This window comes from Bison bison, unplaced genomic scaffold (genome assembly GCF_000754665.1).
Source record: "Bison bison bison isolate TAMUID 2011002044 unplaced genomic scaffold, Bison_UMD1.0 scf7180017864322, whole genome shotgun sequence".
NCBI lineage: Eukaryota > Metazoa > Chordata > Mammalia > Artiodactyla > Bovidae > Bison > Bison bison.
The window spans coordinates 7,351,555-7,368,974 of NW_011494894.1; the positions used below are offsets into that span (position 1 = coordinate 7,351,555).

Consider the following 17,420-nt stretch of genomic DNA (forward strand, 5'->3'; position numbering starts at 1 on the left):
TTTCTAAAATTCCAATTCCCTTTTGTTTCTAAGTGCCTTTGTTTAATAATCTATATTTTAGAATTCTTTCCAGGGATCAACTGGTAAGTCTCCGATATCATTTTTAAGAATTCATGACTTTTAGACACCTAGAATCACATTTCCCATCCATCCTGGCTTTCTAGCATCGACCCCAGTCTTCATGGTGCTTCAACTGACAAGGTTTTAGGGATCATACAAAATCTTTCTGCTCCTGGGATTCAGTGAATCTGGATTAGATGACTGGAGTTTCTTTAGACCAGCTGTCAGCTTCCTCACCATCCTCTGTCTGGGTCTTCATTCCCTGTATGACTCAGGAACAAAGTCGGAGCTGAGTAGTTCTGCTTTCTTGCCATCATCTGTTGATGTGACGTCATCTGCACCACGCCGTGACCCTCTATGTTCATCCTCTGACACTAAGGAGTTCTTTGTGTCACCCTTTAGTACTTTTGCAGCTTAACTCACTCTGGGCTTCCGCTTTCCCTGTACACCTTCTTTGATCTCTGCCAGCATTTGGATTTCTCACTGGTCAGGAGCCACGTCATCTATCATTTGTGGGTCTGACTGCTGGAAAGAATTCCCTGTGGGACCCAGTGCGGCTCCACTTCCTTCACCTTTGGGATCTCTGTGTTAATTTCTGAGAATCTCCCATCCCTCTATAGCGATCTGTCATTTTAGAGTCTTGGGCGAGGGGCAAACATCTATTTTTCATTTTTTTTATTAGCCAAGGCTCTTTTTCATTTTTCAATTTTTAAAAAAAATTATGGCCTGTTTGTGCATGCTCAGCTGTGTCTGAGTCTTTGCGACCACATGGACTATAACTGCCAGGCTCCCCTGTCCAGAGGATTTCCCAGGCAAGAATAATGGAGTGGGTTGCCATTCCTTCTCCAGGGGCTCTTCCCAACCCAGGGATCAAACCTCTGCCTACTGTATGGACATGCAGATTTTTTACCGCTGAGCCACCAGGGAAGCCCAGGTACCTTGTGTATAAAAGTTCAAAGATGGCAATGATCCTCATGTCTAGTGTGCTTAATATGAGGATACTTTAAAAGAATAGCCTTATGCATGTCTTCATCTGGATGATAAGATGGATATGTGTAACCAACCAAACTAAATAATTACAGTGACTTTATAAGCACCTTCCACAGCATTGATATTTAGCAGATGTTTTGAGAATCTATCATGTGATAGGCACAAAAGATAGCACTGGAAAACTCAGATGTAGGTCCTGTACTCCTGGAGCTTACAGCCTAGCTGGGAAACAGCCGCTTAAACAAGTAATTACTATCATGTGTGGTTCAACACACGGTTGGGGAAGTAGAGAGGCTGCTATGAGAGCATAGGGCAGGAATAATGACCCAGCTGGTGAGTCAGAGAAGGAGAAGACTGGAACTCTATAGTGACCATAGGCAGAATCCTAAGATGACCCTCCAATCCTAAAATGCCCGTGTGTAATCCCATCCCACTGTGTGGGCAGGGACTGAGACTTGCTTCTCACTCACAGGCTATGGCAAAGGTGAAGGCACTTTGCAGAAGTAATTAAGGACCCTAAACAGCTGACTTTAATCAAAAGAGAAATTATCCTGGGTGGGCCCAACCTAGTCAAGCAGGCCCTTTAAAAAGGGGTCTAGGCTCAGAGACTCGATGACATAGAGATGTTCTCTCCATTGCTGGTCTTTAAGAAGTTCAGTTCAGTTTTCCAATCATGTCCGACTCTTTGTGACCCCATGAACTGCAGCACACCAGGCCTCCCTGTCCATCACCAACTGCCGGAGTGTACCCAAACCCATGTCCATTGAATCAGTGATGCCATCTAACCATCTCATCCTCTGTCATTGCCTTCTCCTCCTGTCCTCAATCTTTCCCAGCATCAGGGTCTTTTCAAATGAGTCAGCTCTTTGCATCAGGTGGCCAAAGTGCTGGAGTTTCAACATCAGTCCTTCCAATGAACACCCAGGACTGATCTCCTTTAGAATGGACTGGATGGATCTCCTTGCCCTCCAAGGGACTCTCAAAAGTCTTCTCCAACACCACAGTTCAAACGCATCAATTCTTCATCGCTCAGTTTTCTTTATAGTCCAACTCTCACATCCATACATGACTGCTGAAAAAACCATAGCCTTGACTAGATGGATCTTTGCTGGCAAAGTAATGTCTCTGCTTTTGAATATGCTGTCTAGGTTGGTCATAACTTTCCTTCCAAGGAGTAAGCGTCTTTTAATTTCATGGCTGCAATCACTATCCACAGTGATTTTGGAGCCCAGAAAAATAAAGTCAATGACTGTTTCCACTGTTTCCCCATCTATTTGCCATGAAGTGATGGGACTGGATGCCATGATCTTAGTTTTCTAAATGTTGAGCTTTAAGCCAACTTTTTTCACTCTCCTCTTTCACTTTCATCAAGAGGCTCTTTAGTTCTTCTTCACTTTCTGCCATAAGGGTTGCTGCTGCTGCTGCTGCTTAGTCACTTCAGTCGTGTCTGACTCTGTGTGACCCCATAGACAGCAGCCCACCAGGCTCCCCCATCCCTGGGATCCTAAATTCTACGGCTGCAAGGAAATGAATTCTGCCAACAATATGAGGGAGCTTAGGAGCAGACTCTTCCTCAGTCAAGCTTCCAGGTGAGTGCAGCCTGGCCTACACTTTTGATCTCAGCCTGGTGGAACCCGAACAGAGGACCAGCCAGGCCATGCCCGGACGCCTGCCCCATGAAAACCGTGAGAGTGAATGCGTATTATTGTAAGTCACTAAGTTTGTGATGACTTTTTATGCAGAAATAAACTACTAACCAGGTAGGCTAGACAGGACTAACTTATGACATCTTCCTGGAGAAGGAAGGCTTTTAGCCTCGAGGGTTTCAACCAGCCTTGCTGACGAAGGAGACCCACACTGAGTTTTCTGTGTCCTCCCTGTGAAATTCAGGCCAAGTTCACATGTAATAAATGAGGTCTCCCTGCCAACTTCCTGAGGCTTCCCTGTCTCGTACTCAATGTCAGTATCTTCTGATGTTAGATTTAAGGAAACAGGATGTACATACTCTGCCTACTATTGTAATGTGCCACACTGTATGCAAATAAGGGTGATAATGACAAACTCCATAAAGCTATTTCTTCAAGTAGGGTTCCGGTTTCTTCATTTTGGTTCGTTTAACCAATCAGTGGTCCACAGAACACCTGCTATGTGCCTAGAGCGTGAAAGAATGAGGGGAAACTGAGACCTGTTTCCACCCTTTGGGGAGTTTGAGAGAGAAGCTGCGAAAAAGTTAGAAAAAGCTGAAGAATGATGAAATGCTAAGCTCTGAAAGTGGGGCATACATGCATGCTCAGTCATGTCCAACTCTTTGTGACCCCATGGACTAGCCTGGCAGGCTCCTCTATCCATGCAGTTTTCCAGGCAAGAATACTGGAGTGGGTAGGGAGAAGAAGGTGATTGCTGACTGCCAGGGAATAATGAGAACAATGAGTTTAATTTCAGGGGTCCCTCGCTCCAGAAAAAGGAAAGCCTTAGGAATATTCTTAGCTTCCCGTTGAATGAGCGCATCCAACAGGAGTTTATGATCTGTGAGCAAAGCAAATGCAAATCTTACTTATACAGAACTTTGAAATAATTTTGCAAACATTGAGCTAAAACTGTGAGATTCAACCGGTGTCTTAATTTATTCAATAAGAGTTTTCTGAACACCTACTATGTCAAGTGCTGGGCCAAGAATGGAAAATATAGTGGTATGTCTGTCAGAATGTTTTAAATGATAAAAAACTGAAGACACTATTCAAATAGCTTAAACAATAAACAGACTTATCTCACCAACCAAGAAATTCTGAGAAAATTAGTTCCAAGATGGGTTAACTTAGGAGCTCACCAACATAATTAAGGATCCAGGTTTTTAGTTTTTCATTCTCTTTTCCTTAAAACAATGGCTTGTTCTTAGCTGGCTTTCCTCGTGGTCACAAGATAGCTGCCACTGTTCCAGGCGCAGCTTCATAATACTGTCTAGGGGAAAAATAAGGACTGTCTTGTTTCTTCCCATGTGTCTTTTTTTTAATCAGCAGGGGAAAAAATCTTGCCCAGAAATCCTCAGCAGCCTTCTCCAAATGTGTTATTAACTAGAATTCCATCTCACACTTGTGCCTGAACCAGTCAGAACCCCACTCCTTGGGGCGGTGTTGGGAGTTTATCTCTCCTGAGGCACTTGGCCTCCAGAGAGTGGAGACTTGAACAGAATGGGGGTTCTACCAAAGGAAAAATGGGGAATGAAGGAAGGGTGGTTGAGAAGGTCATCTACTAATAGTATTGATGACTGCTGTTGCTGCTGCTGCTAACTCGCCTCAGTCATGTCCGACTCTGTGCGACCTCATAGATGGCAGCCCTCCAGGCTCCTCCACCCGTGGGACTTTCCAGGCAAGAGTGCTGGAGTGGGGTGCCATTGCCTTCTCCATCGATGACTACTGTAATACAATTACAAATTGTGACAAACACCGTGACCCAAGAGAACTGTGTGCTGTGAGAGAGAGAAAGGACGAACACAGGAAGGTCATGGATCAAGAAAGGCCTTCTTGAGGGAGTGAAAGATGAGTTGGAACCGAACCAGCCGGGCAAGGGGCTGGGGGAAGAACATCCCAAGCAGAGGAAACCATTTAACAATGCGACGTTGCATGGAAACACTGGGAAGGGGTGAGGAAGGGATGGAAGGGAAATGGTGGGGCAGGGATTGGGGTGGGGGGAGGGGGCGCAGTGTGTAGAGAGGATCCTTCTGGCACCGTGGGAAGGAGTTTGGTTTGTATCCTAAGAGTAATAACTAAGGCACTGAAGGTTTTAAAGCAGGGGCATGACGTGATCCAACCTGTATTTTTAAAAGATTAGTCTGTTGACCCTCCCTCCCACCTCCCACCCCGCCCCCTCTAGATTGTCGCAGAGAACCAGGTTGAGCACTGGTTCAACTGCGCTATAGTTCCCTGCGCTATACTGCAACGTTGCAGTATACCATTTTACACATGGTAATGTACATATTTCAATGGGAGGAAACATGTGTATACCTATGGCTGACTCATGTTGATGTATGGCAGAAACCAACACAACATTGTAAAGCAATCATCCTCCAATTAAAAAGAAACAAATTATAAAGATATAAAGAGTTTATGCTGTAAAAAAGAAAAAAAAATAGTCTGGCTACTCTGTAGGGAATAGATGGATGCATGTCAAGAGGTTAGACGATATGTTCATCCACAGGCTTATGGTGGCGTGGGGACAGGGGTGTAACTGGACAGAAATGAGTGTGCACAGCACTGCTGGGTCTCTGGGGGAAGCAAGGATGGGGCAGTCTGTTTGAGGAGCTAAGACACACGTACACACTCTTTACTCACGTGAGGGTGACTTAGAACCACTTGGGAGTTCAGAAGTAAGATCACAGGTCTAGGGGCTTAAGACTGGGCCTGAATTCAGCACAGCTTCTGGAGGAAGGGGATATCTGAGCAGGGCACCCACGTCTGTGCAAGGTGGGTTTGAAGGAGCAGACATTGGGAAGGGCAGCCCAAGCAGGGGAGCCAGCAGGAGCCAAAGCAGAGAGGCAGGAAATGAAGACCCAGGGGGGAAGAGAAGCAAGCGGTAGAGTTTGTAGGGGCCTGTGAAGGACATTCTGGGAAAATAAGACTGGAAAACTCATAGGCATCAGCTTCCGGAGAGTTTTGTGTGGCAGACTCTGATAACAGTGTGAAAAGAAAGCTTAAAGTCTAGCTTAGTTACAAAACCACTTGGTTTTCCTCAGAATAATCAATGTGCTGATTGAGTTCTATTTTTTCACCAGGTGGAATAGCAGTATCTCTCCCTCCCTGTCATCACTGCTATTGGCTGGTCATTTGCCAAGGATCTCTAACTTCTTTTTGGAATGCATCCCTTCGTCATGTATTGAGTGTGTTCCCATTCTAGGAGCTGGGAATCCTAGAATTGAAAAGGCATGGGCCCAGCTATTCAGGAGTCTAAGAGCTTGGGCAAATGAAAAGAGAAACGGCAACAAATACAATTGTTTGGGAGGAGGTGGTACAAAGGAGGGGGGAGTCTCTGCTAGCTGGAGTGTGGAACTAGATTTCAGGCAGGGGGTGATATTTCACTGGGCCTTCAGGAATGAGTAGGGGTTTGCCAGACAAAGTGAGATGGGAAGACCTTCCAAACACAGGGCATGCTCCCTACAAAAGTGCACACACACCTTCCCAATTCTCTCATCTTCAATCCTACAAGCCTTATAGAATGGACATTTTTAAGTTTTATTTTTGGGCTCTTAGGGGAAGTTTGGTGATAACTGACAGGTGCTTCAGTAAAGACAGAGCGAGTGTTGCCATCTAAGCATTTGACCCTCAGAATTGCATTTTACCTTTACTCTGGAGTGTGATTAACAAGAAGCCAGGATTTTAGTAAATCAAATTCATTATACCCTCTCCTCCCAATTATCTTACTGATTTTTCTACTTTCTCAGGGCAGCAGGGAAGGAGATGTACATCTGTGTTTTAGGAGACTAGTAAACAGATCAGTCATCAGTGAGAACCCTTGTCTCTTCAGTTTTTCACAGGATAAGAGAAGTCATTCGCTGTCATATTTGGCTCCTAGTTTTGCCATTTGTAGGAGATTGGTCCCCACTGAGCTTCCTAAGTGTTCACAAAAGTACCTCAGACTCAGACGGACACCCAAGACCATCCTACTCGGGAATCTGATTGCCAATTTTAGCCCGAGATAAAAAACCAAATACATCAAGACAGTCTGTGAGGGTGTGAAAGTGTTGGTCGCTCAGGCATGTCCAACCCCTCGCCACCCCATGGACTGCAGCCCGCCAGGCACCTCTGTCCATGGAATTCTTCAGGCAAGAAGACCGGACTGGGTTGCCATTTCCTACTCCAACAAGGGTGTGAGGAAGTGAGCAAAGAATTCATTCTAGACTGAATAGAACTCTTCTGTCACCCAACACCCTCGCTGGACAGGGAGCCAGAAGTCGCCTTGAACCTGGGATCAGAGCCCTGGCCAAAAGCTGCCGCCCCGCAGAGGCGGGTGGGAGATGGAGGGGAGGAGCTGGGGGACAGAGCAGAAGCATTTTGGGGAACTGCGGCCTCAGGGGCAGTATCTGATGTACTTCCTCTCTCCCCCACACTCCGCCCCGCTTGCCCTCTTTCTCCTTCTCTTTCCTTTTCTCTCACAGAACTGACTGCTCTGTGCGTCCGTTGCCAAAAGGTGGGGACACTTCCTGCCGCCTTTGCAACACTGAGAAGTTGTCTTGAGGAGCCTGAGCCCCAAGTCTGAGCTCCAGGCCAGGAAAGTGAAGGCGGGTTTGGGGTGGCCCGGCTGGGGAGACACGGGCTTGCCCTCTCCCCCGGTCTCCAGGCAGCCCTCCCGGTTTGCACCTGACCATGTCCCTGGCCGAGGCCATCAGCCTCTGGAATGAAGGAGTGCTGGCAGCTGACAAGAAGGACTGGAAGGGAGCCCTGGACGCCTTCACTGGGGTACAGGACCCCCACTCCAGGATCTGCTTCAATGTGGGCTGCATATACATGATTCTGGGGAACCTGCCGGAGGCGGAGAAGGTGAGTGGAGGTGTCTCGGCCCCCGCCTCCCCTGGGGGCCTTTGTCTTAACTGGTTCTCAGCCCGGGCTGCACTTTAGAACCCTCTCAGGAGCTTCAGAAGAACAAAGGCTGCCCCGGCCCAACCCACCCCCAGAAATTCTGATTCAATTGGCCTGCAGAGCAGCCTGGGCGGCCACCGCTTTGAAAAGCTCCCCAGGTGGTTCGAAAAGGCAGCCCCGGTGGAAACTGTTCATTGTGGGTTTTGTTCTCCTTTATTCTCCATTGATTACATTCAAATCATTCTGGAAACTTTCCTTAACACCTTTTTGAAAGCCTCTCCTAGTTCTGTTTCCTTTATTGACTGCGAGCCACAGAATCTCTGTCTAAACTGCTTAACGTCTGATTTCCAAGAACCTCTTTTGGCTTTTTAAGACCTTCCTGTGAGTGAGCTTTGCTTGCCCAAGAGATGAAGAGAAGGCACTTAAGAAAAATAGGTTCCCCCTCAAGTGACAATTCTGATCCATTATGTGGAGCACTCTACAAAGGAGTCTGAGGCTGGTGGAAGGAATGCAGATGGTGATTGATTAATGATGTCTACTGAGGACTGGTGGTGTTCAGTCTCTTTGAGACCCCATGGACTACAGCACACCCAGCTTCCCCATCCTTCGTCATCTCCAGGAGCTTGCTCAAACTCATGTCCATTGAGTCGGTGATGCCATCCAACCATCTCATCTCTGTCATCCCCTTCTCCTGTCTTCTGTCTTTCCCAGCATCAAGGTCTTTTCCAATGAACCAGCTCTTCGAATCAGGTGGTCCAAGTATTGGAACTGCAGCTTCAGCATCAGTCCTTCCAATGAATCTTCAGGGTTGATTTCCTTTAGGATTGACTGGTTTGATATCCTTGCCATCCAAGGGACTCTTAAGAGACTTTTCTAGCACCACAGTTCGGAAGCATGGATTCTTCAGCGCTTAGCCTTCTTTATGGTCCAACTCTCACATCCATACATGACTACTGGAAAAACCACAGCTTTGACTATATGGACCTTTGTCGGCAAAGTAGTGTCTCTGCTTTTTAATATGATGTCTAGGTTGGTCATAGCTTTTCTTCCAAGGAGCAAGCATCTTTTAATTTCATGGCTGCAGTCACCATCTGTAGTGATTTTAGGACATGTGTGGAATGTCATATTTCTCCACTGTTTTTCTCTCTCTCTCATATTCCCTACTGTGGGGTTAAGCATTCCCACCAATCACTTTTTTGTATTGGTCGTGGTAAGCTGGAAAGGGTATAACTTTTGGGTCAAACCCCAGCTCCGCCTGTCTCCGGGCTTTTTGGTGTTGGGAAGTCATAGACGTCGGGCTTTCAGCTTCTGGAGAGGCTAAGGATCTTGAAGATAAGTGAGGCATGAACTATTTTTTTAAGTTAGTTTTTGTTGGAATATAGTTGATTTACAATGTTGTGTTAGTTTCAGGTATACAATGATGTAAATCATGCATATATGTGTATATGCATGTATATATACCCATTCTTTTTTAGGTTCTTTCCCTATATAGGAGGCATAGATTATTCAAGTCCTGTGTAACTTCACACCACTGTGTAAATGTTAGTCCTTATTTTTACCTTTCACTGCAAGTCTTTGCAAGGTGGTGTGGCTAGATGACTGACTCCCCAGCACCTTGAAGGGGACCCCCACAGCCATCCTTGCCCTGGGAAAGAGGGAGAGAGAGAAGCTTTGTGGAATACCCGCACAGCCTCAGGCTGCAGAGTGGGCAGATGGGAGCGCGGGAGGACCCTCTACGTCTCACTGGAGGGAAGACAGTGGCCCCACCTCCTCTGGGGGTGGGGGGCTGCCCAGGGACTGAGCAAACAGAACCGCAGATCCCAGGGGCTATTGGAAACAAAGTGCACACTGTCAGAGGAGAGGTTGTCAGTCCGGGCAGAGGGCCGGGTGCAGCTCTGCCAGCAGGGGATGTTGACTCCAGCCTCACCTCTCCTCTCGGGTCTCCCAACTGGCCCTCTCCCCTGTCCCTCCCTCCTCCCCCTGCTCTAGGCTTCCCTTTGCTTTCTTCCGCTCTGGCATCTCATTCTCGCTGCCTTTCTTTGGTTTTATGCTTGAGTCCTTGCTCCTGGCATTTTAAATGCATTATTATTGTTATTATTTTAATTGTATGAGATTTCAAAACAGTGAACAAAATGGCAATAGGAACACACAGATCGATAATGATCTTAATTATGTAATATCCTTATAATAAATTTATAAGATAAATGTATCCTGTAGATAACATTTTAATTAGGTTATATTCAAACTTGATGACTTTTATTAATCCTGATAGTAATCATGAAAGGGAGATATGCATATCCGCATTTTACAGAGGAGAAAACTAAAGTTCAAGGAGATTGGGCAACCTGTCTCATGCCATGCCGCTAGGAAGTGACAACACCAAGTACTCTGACCCCTAAGCCGCTTGTCATCTCCAAGACATCAACGGTTTTCCAGACCCTTCCTGCTTGCCGCACCCACTGGCTCATCTCACACCTACTTACCGCCTGACTGTTCCCTCCGCAGGCCTTCACCAAAAGCATTAACCGAGACAAGCACTTGGCAGTGTCCTACTTCCAACGAGGGATGCTCTATTACCAGATGGAGAAGTAAGTGGTCCAGCGTTGCACAAGCTGGGGGAGCGTGCAGAGAAACCCAGAGCGGGTCTTGGTGCTGCCAGACTTGGTGCTTGAGACGTGTCTCCTCAGCCTCTGTGGGGAAGCATGACGGGGCTTTCTCTGGGCAGTAACGCAATCAGTCACCACGAGGCAGAATCCCTGTCTGGGGAGGGAAGGCAGGCCTGCCGCCCAGCTACAGCTCACCATAAGGCTGCGTAACCATCACAGGCTGGGGATGGCACCGTTTCCTGAAGGGTCTCCTGGGCAGTTCAGGTTGTAAATACTGCAGCCATCAAGGGAGCACCCCTGATTGTCTACTGCTGTGAGGTATTGAGCTCTCACACAATGACAAAGATCAGGAAACCACATCACAACGTCTCTTCCTTGGTGGGCCACTCGTTAGGACTCCGCACTCTCCCTGCTGAGGGCCTGGGTTCAATCCCAGGTCAGACAACTACGATTCCACAGACCACATGGGCGTGGCCAATAAATAAATAAATAAAATCTTCATAGGTGATTGACTTAGATCTGGTTTAACAAAAAAATACATTCCTGCAGAATGTATTTTCCAAAACCCAGTTTAATGCATTCAATGAGGTATAATTCAGTCACTAAAATGAGAACATAAACAATATTGTATGTACCAGAATATATTAATACAGATGAGTAGTGTTTGTCTTACTGTAGAAAGAAGTTCACAATATATACTAAATTAAAAGCAGATTTCAGAATAGTATCGTACAATCCCATTACCGTTTCACAGAATAGTCTGAAAGGCCATCGACCAAAATGTTTTCAGCAGTCCTCCCCAGCTGCTGAAATTAGAGAGATTTCCATCTTCTTCTGTCAGCTTTTCTGTATTTTTGGTTTGTTTATAGTCAACAGGAAATAATTAGTAAAAAGACAAATAGAAAATGAAAGTTAATCTCGAGTCCCACAGCCCTCCCCCAAATGCCCTAAAAACATACAAATAACAAAATATATTCTAAGCATTTGTTTAAAATGTAGGGGATGACTAACTGATCTTTTGTAGAAATAGTTCCCTGAGTTCCAGAGAAGACAATTCAGCTCAGGCTAAGGAAGAACAGTTCAAACAGTAACATGTTAGCAGGGGCATGGTGTGTGTGTGTGCACAACAGATGAGGCAGGGCGTTGGTGGGATGGAGGGGAGGCTACAGAGAATGTCCAGGCACTGGGGAAGGGGTAGGCTGGGATTGGATCCTCTGGAACCCTGAAAGGCTTTGATCCTCCAGTTTAGTCAGAAACCAAGCCTGCCAGGCCACTGTGCAGAGCCGTTGCCATGGGCAACTACCAACCGCTCAGAGGACTTCTGGGATGTAGATGCGGTCATTTACCTGAATGAGTTAAGAGCAGGAGTGAAGTCTCCCAAAAGAAGAATCACAGACACAGAGGCTGTCTGGGAAGGGAAAGCCTTGAATAGAGAAAAGATACACAGGCCTTTACTTTCAATGGCATCATACCCCATCTTCCTTCTTAACCCTCTTCTCCTTCTCGGTCCCCCTCCCCTCATCCCCACCAGCCTCAGGATGTATGGGACCTGTGAGCAGGTTTGAGCACAAAACCTCTTGCAGATCTCTAGAAGGACAAACTCTCAGGCCATCCTTGAATCAGCTCTAACAGCCTCAAATGAGGAGACAGATGGCAAAGAAGGGAGGCTCCCAGAAGACATTTCTCCATGAAATGCCCAGAAATCCCAGAACCTGAAAGCCTCGTGTTTTGAGTGAGTCAAAAAGATCTTAATAAGATCCAGAAATCAGACTCAGGATTCAATTAGTCTGTGACTGGTAATCGTTAAATCTAAGAGAGAAATCTATCAAATTTTACCTTTAATTCAACAACTACTTATTAAGGAAATAACATAAATGAGACACGAGTCTGGGTCCTGAGCTGCCTTTTTTTTTCTTTTGCTCAATCCATAGGCTTTGGTGTCCTCCCCTCCACAAGACTCAGCTCTGTTTAAAATTTTTTTTTAATTATTTTATTTTAATTTCTTTTTGGCTGTGCTGGGTCTTTGTTGCTGCATGCAGACTTTCTCTGATTGCAGCTAGCAGGGGCTACTCTTCATTGCGGTGTGTGGGCTTCTCATTGCGGTGGCTTCTCTTGTGGAGCACAGGCTCTAGGGCAGGCGGGCTTCAGTAGTTGTGGCTTCTGAGCGCGAGAGCACAGGCTCAGCAGTTGTGACGCGTGGGCTTCGTTGCCCCTCAGCATGTGGAATCTTCCTGGACCTGGGATCAAACCTGTGTCCCCTGCATTGGCCAGTGGATAATCAACCACTAGACCACCAGGAAAGTCCAAGGTTCAGCTCTTGATGCTGCTGCTGCTGCTGCTAAGTCACTTCAGTCATGTCTGACTCTGTGTGACCCCATAGACCGCAGCCCACCAGGCTCCCCCGTCCCTGGGATTCTCCAGGCAAGAACACTGGAGTGGGTTGCCATTTCCTTCTCCAATGCAGGAAAGTGAAAAGTGAAAGTGAAGTCGCTCAGTCGTGTCCGACTCTTAGCGACCCCATGGACTGCAGCCCACCAGGCTCCTCCATCCATGGGATTTTCCAGGCAAGAGTACTGGAGTGGGGTGCCATTGCCTTCTCCATCAGCTCTTGATGCTTTGTACTTTTTTCATTGGTTGTTAAATAGCAAAATATATGGGCAATTTTCCCAGAAAAACACATGCAAGCACATACCTAATTTTATGTGCAATTTCAGGGGGTTTAGTGTCCCCTGAAAATCATACAAGAACCCTCACCCTCCCTTCCAGCACCATGCTGGTTTAGACCTCATTTTTTTTTTACCAGGACTATTGTACCATGGCTTCCCTAGCCACCACTCTTGCCTGCTTCAATGATATCCTAGAATGACCTTTTTAAAAAAAGAAATGTCATCTGCTGAAGAACCTCCAGTGGATCCTAGGATAAAGAGGAGCTTCCCTTGCCTGTTGCTCTCTGGTTCAGCAGCTGTCCACCCACTCACACCCTCCAATGTCTGCCCCAGGCACACTCACCCAGGTGACCACTCTCTTTTGTGCCTCCTTTGATTACAGCTGTCTCTCCGATGATAGATACTTGCCTGTATATTTGTCTCCTCCACTACTCGTGAGGGGAGAATCCTTATTCACTCTTGTATTTCAGTATCAAGTACAGTATTAATAAATGCTTATGGGAGTAAATAAACAAGGGGGTGAAATACAGTCTCTGCTTCTAGGAACTTAGAGGGTTTCCCTGGTGGCCCAGATGGTAAAGAATCTGCCTGCGATGCAAGAGACCTGGGTTCGATCCCTGGGTCAGGAAGATCCTCTGAAGGATGGCATGGCAACCTACTCCAGTATTCTGGCCTGGAGAATTTTGTGGACTGAGGAGCCTGGCAGGCTACAGTCCATGGGGTTGCAAAGAATTGGACACGACTGAGCAACTATCACTTCACACTTTCAAGGAACTTATGTATTGAAAAGGGGAAGCAGGTCACAAACACTAGATCTATTACGCAGGGCACAATGGGACAGGTGCTATGGGAGAGGTTTTTAGATAAGTGCCTATGCGGACCTGGAACTATCGCTTCTCAGTCATGGGTTAGGATGACCCTCAGATCACTACAGGGTTTGTTTTAAGGTGCTAATGTTATGGGTGTTTCTTCTCTCAGTTTTTCCCACTTTCAGATGTTGGGTTGTTCATCTGTCATTATAAATTTCCAGCAGAGTAAAGTTAGAGTTGTTCTGCCCAGGCAAGTCAGGTCTGAGGGATGTCTCATCTCTCTAACCCCTACCTTGTCATTCAAAAGGAGATGGGATTTCAAGGTACCTTTCAGATCCCAACCTTATAAATCTTGCATGTGTACACGCTCAGTCATGTCAGATCCTTTGTGACCCTATGGACTGTTGCCCACTGTAAACTCCTCTCTACGTGGGATTGGATTGGATGTGGATTGCCATTTCCTACTCCAGGGGATCTTCCCGACCCAGGGATTGAACCGGTGGCTCCTGCATTGCAGGCAGATTTCTTTACCATCTGAGTCATCTGGGCAGCCCCTTGTACATTTTAGGGCCCTGAAAATATGGCCAGGCCCTTTCGATGGAGCTGCTCAAAGAGGCAACGCAGCAGTCTTTTCCCTGACTTCTGAATGGGCAAGGGCATGTCCCCAGGCCCCGGCATGGAGGCATGTGACGCTTCAACCCCTTTCAGCTGGCTCAGTCTCTCTCCATTACCCGAGTGGGGACTGCAGGATTCTAGTCCACCCACTCACACCCTCCAATGTCTGCCCCAGGCACACTCACCCAGGTGACCACTCTCTTTTGTGCCTCCTTTGATTACAGCTGTCTCTCCGATGATAGATACTTGCCTGTATATTTGTCTGGCTGGCACTGGCAGTGCAGGAGTAATTGGGAATTTCAGTGGTTACTAAGGAAAAAAACCTTTCTAGGGAGTGTTACAGAAATGAGGGTAATAAACCCTCTCCGGCTCAGAGCTGGGGAGAAGCATTAGCCAGTCAGCAGCTGCGCTGGTGAGCTGAGAAGACACCAGGTGGAGTGCCCTTCAGGTGTCTGCTCAGGTCCTGCCCAGCAGAACCAGGGGAAGATGCCAGCTCCTTGGCCTCTCGGGGGATGCTGCGGGCTCCAAATGGCATGGAGGAAACCTCCTGCTGGAGGGCTGGAAAGAGGCAGGGGCTGTGCTGCCTGCCTCCCAGCGCAGAGGACTGAAGGCTATTTTGGATTTCTCATACTGAGCTTTTTCAGACCCTGGGCAGCGGGAAGCAGAGCTGTGCATCAGAGCACACGCTCCAGGGGAGCTGCTCTGGGTAAACAAGGCAGCTGAGGAGAGGCCTTCAGGGCGATGCTGTCAAAGACGTTTCAAAACAGACACCTAGCAGGGGTGTTTTAAACACGAAGCAAGCCTTTTGAATAACATCAGTCCTTTCTTTCTCCGTCCTACTGGGCCCGGATCTTTAGCCATCTTGCTGGGCAGAATTAGGAGGAGTTGGGCTCACTCAATCCTAGGTAGACCCAGGTGGTGCTCCTTCACAGCTGAAACTCATCTGCTGAGGGAGGCAGGCACACCGGCAGGTGACTGCAGACAGAGCCCCACGGGCCCTCCGAGGACCTTCAGTGCACTCACAAACAGGCAGTGGAACACGATGGAAATCCCATCTGCCCAGGAAACAGGACACCTGCGTTTCTGCCCGCCGCCCGCCTTTTTGGCTCAGTGAATCAGAGCCAGTCACCGGCTATGTTCCAGCTTAGAAGGCACAAGAACGCTTCTCCTCTCCCCCTTCAAGGAAATGCCTAAAAGGGTGTGTAAATGACTTGAGATGCTTAAGGAATGGCCGGAATGCTTGTGAAAAGTTTGGTGGCCCAGACAGTAAAGAATCTGCCTTTAATGTGGGAGACCTGGGTTCGATCCCTGAGTCGGGAAGATCCCGTGGAGAAGGAAATGGCTACCCACTCCAGTATTCTTGCCTGAAAAATCCCATGGACCGAGGAGCCTGGCAGGCTACAGTCCATGGGGTCACAAAGCGTTGGACAGGACTGAGCAACTTCACTTATTAACAAAGATATGTTAGAGGAAGCCATCCTTCTGTTTCCAACCCAGGCTGTCTGCTCCTGTCACTCCTGCAGCCCCTGTGGCTGTAGGAGTCACTACCAACCAAATGATGACAGAATGTCCAGCTTTCCCCGGCCACCCTGGGATCTCTCAGCCAGGCCGCCCTCCTGGTCAGCTTCCAGTTTCCCTGACATGAGCGTTCTGGCTTCTACAGCCATGTATTTTAAAAAAAATGTTTCATTTATGTATTTGTCTGCACCGGGTCCTGATTGCAGGACGTGGGATCTTTGATCTTCATTATGTCATCTGGGATCTTTAGTTGTGGCAAGCGGGATCTAGTTCCCTGACCAGGGATCAAACTCCAGCCCCCTGCATTGAGAGTGTGGAGTCTTGGCCCCTGGACCACCAGGGAAGTCCCAACAACTGTGTATTGTTATCTCCTGAGAACAGTTAATACAGCATATGGTATTAAGTAGGCATGCGGTAAGGGCTTCCCAGGTGACACCAGTGGTAAAGAATCCGCCGCCAGTTCAGGAGACATAAGAGACGCGGGTTCCATGCCTGGGTCGGGAAGACTCCCTGGAGGAAGGCACAGCCATCCACTGCAGTACACTTACCTGGAGAATCCCCATGGACAGAGGAGCCTGGCGGGCTATAGTCTGAGGGGTCGCACAGAGTAGGACACGACTGAAGTGCCTTAGCGTGCGTACACGCAAGCATGTAATAGAAGATTGGTGTGTGAATTTAGTTGCCGGTTTTAGAGCTGGAAATATATCTCTCTCTCTCTCGGAGAAGGCAATGGCACCCCACTCCAGTACTGTTGCCCGGAAAATCCCATGGACGGAGGAGCCTGGTGGGTTGCAGTCCATGGGGTCGCTAAGGGTCGGACATGACTGAGCGACTTCACTTTCACTTTCCTGCATTGGAGAAGGAAATGGCAACCCACTCCAGTGTTCTTGCCTGGAGAATCCCAGGGACAGGGGAGCCTGGTGGGCTGCCGTCTCTGGGGTCGCACAGAGTCGGACGCGACTGAAGCAACTTAGCAGCAGCAGCAGCAGTAAGGGGCAGAAGCAGGACTCCAGTCCACGTGGGTTTGACTTCAGAAATTAGATCCAGGACCACATACTCGGAAGCGCCTGATGTGCTATGCTCCCTGAATATAATATATCCCTTGCGCACAATGCACTCCTTATAATATCCATGTGGAGTGAGGCCAGGGAGGCAGTCTGCCAGGGTCTCCCAGTTAGTGGCAGGGCTGGTGGACCTGGTCCCAGTCCCTTGGCCGCTGTCCTCGGGCACCTTCGTTACCCACACTGCCTCTCGAGGGTCCCCACCAGCCTGTGTTCACATTCCAGGCTTGTCTCCAAGAGAAGCCACAAGTGGCAACTCTGGGTCAGATGGTGGCTGAGGGACGTTTGGTTTAGTTGCCCGGTGGGAGCCACACAGACAGGCAAATTTGTTCCCGCCAAACCGGGGGCTGGGCTGGGGCTGGGGCTAGCTTGATTTTTGCTGCTTCTATCCCCTGCTGCCCAGCAATGGCTCCCTCCCACCAGGGCCTCTGTGTTGATCAGAGGCAGGCCAAGCAGGCCTGGCCTTAGGTCCTGCCCACACCCTGATGGGCACTGTTGGTGTGGTCAGCCCCATTCTCTGCTACCA

General features: G+C 48.0%; 1 protein-coding gene across 2 annotated transcripts in view; it reads left to right on the forward strand.

Moving 5' to 3' along the window:
• Nucleotides 1-7,130: 7,130 nt before the first annotated feature.
• The window catches only part of NCF2 (neutrophil cytosolic factor 2), a 33,737-nt gene continuing 23,447 nt past the window's right edge, over nucleotides 7,131-17,420 (forward strand). For both annotated transcript variants that reach the window (XM_010853098.1, XM_010853099.1), the window contains exons 1-2: nucleotides 7,131-7,580; nucleotides 10,125-10,207. In XM_010853098.1, the coding sequence (XP_010851400.1) occupies nucleotides 7,407-7,580; nucleotides 10,125-10,207 (257 nt within the window). In that variant the 5' untranslated portion in view covers nucleotides 7,131-7,406. The remainder of the gene's footprint in view (nucleotides 7,581-10,124; nucleotides 10,208-17,420) is intronic.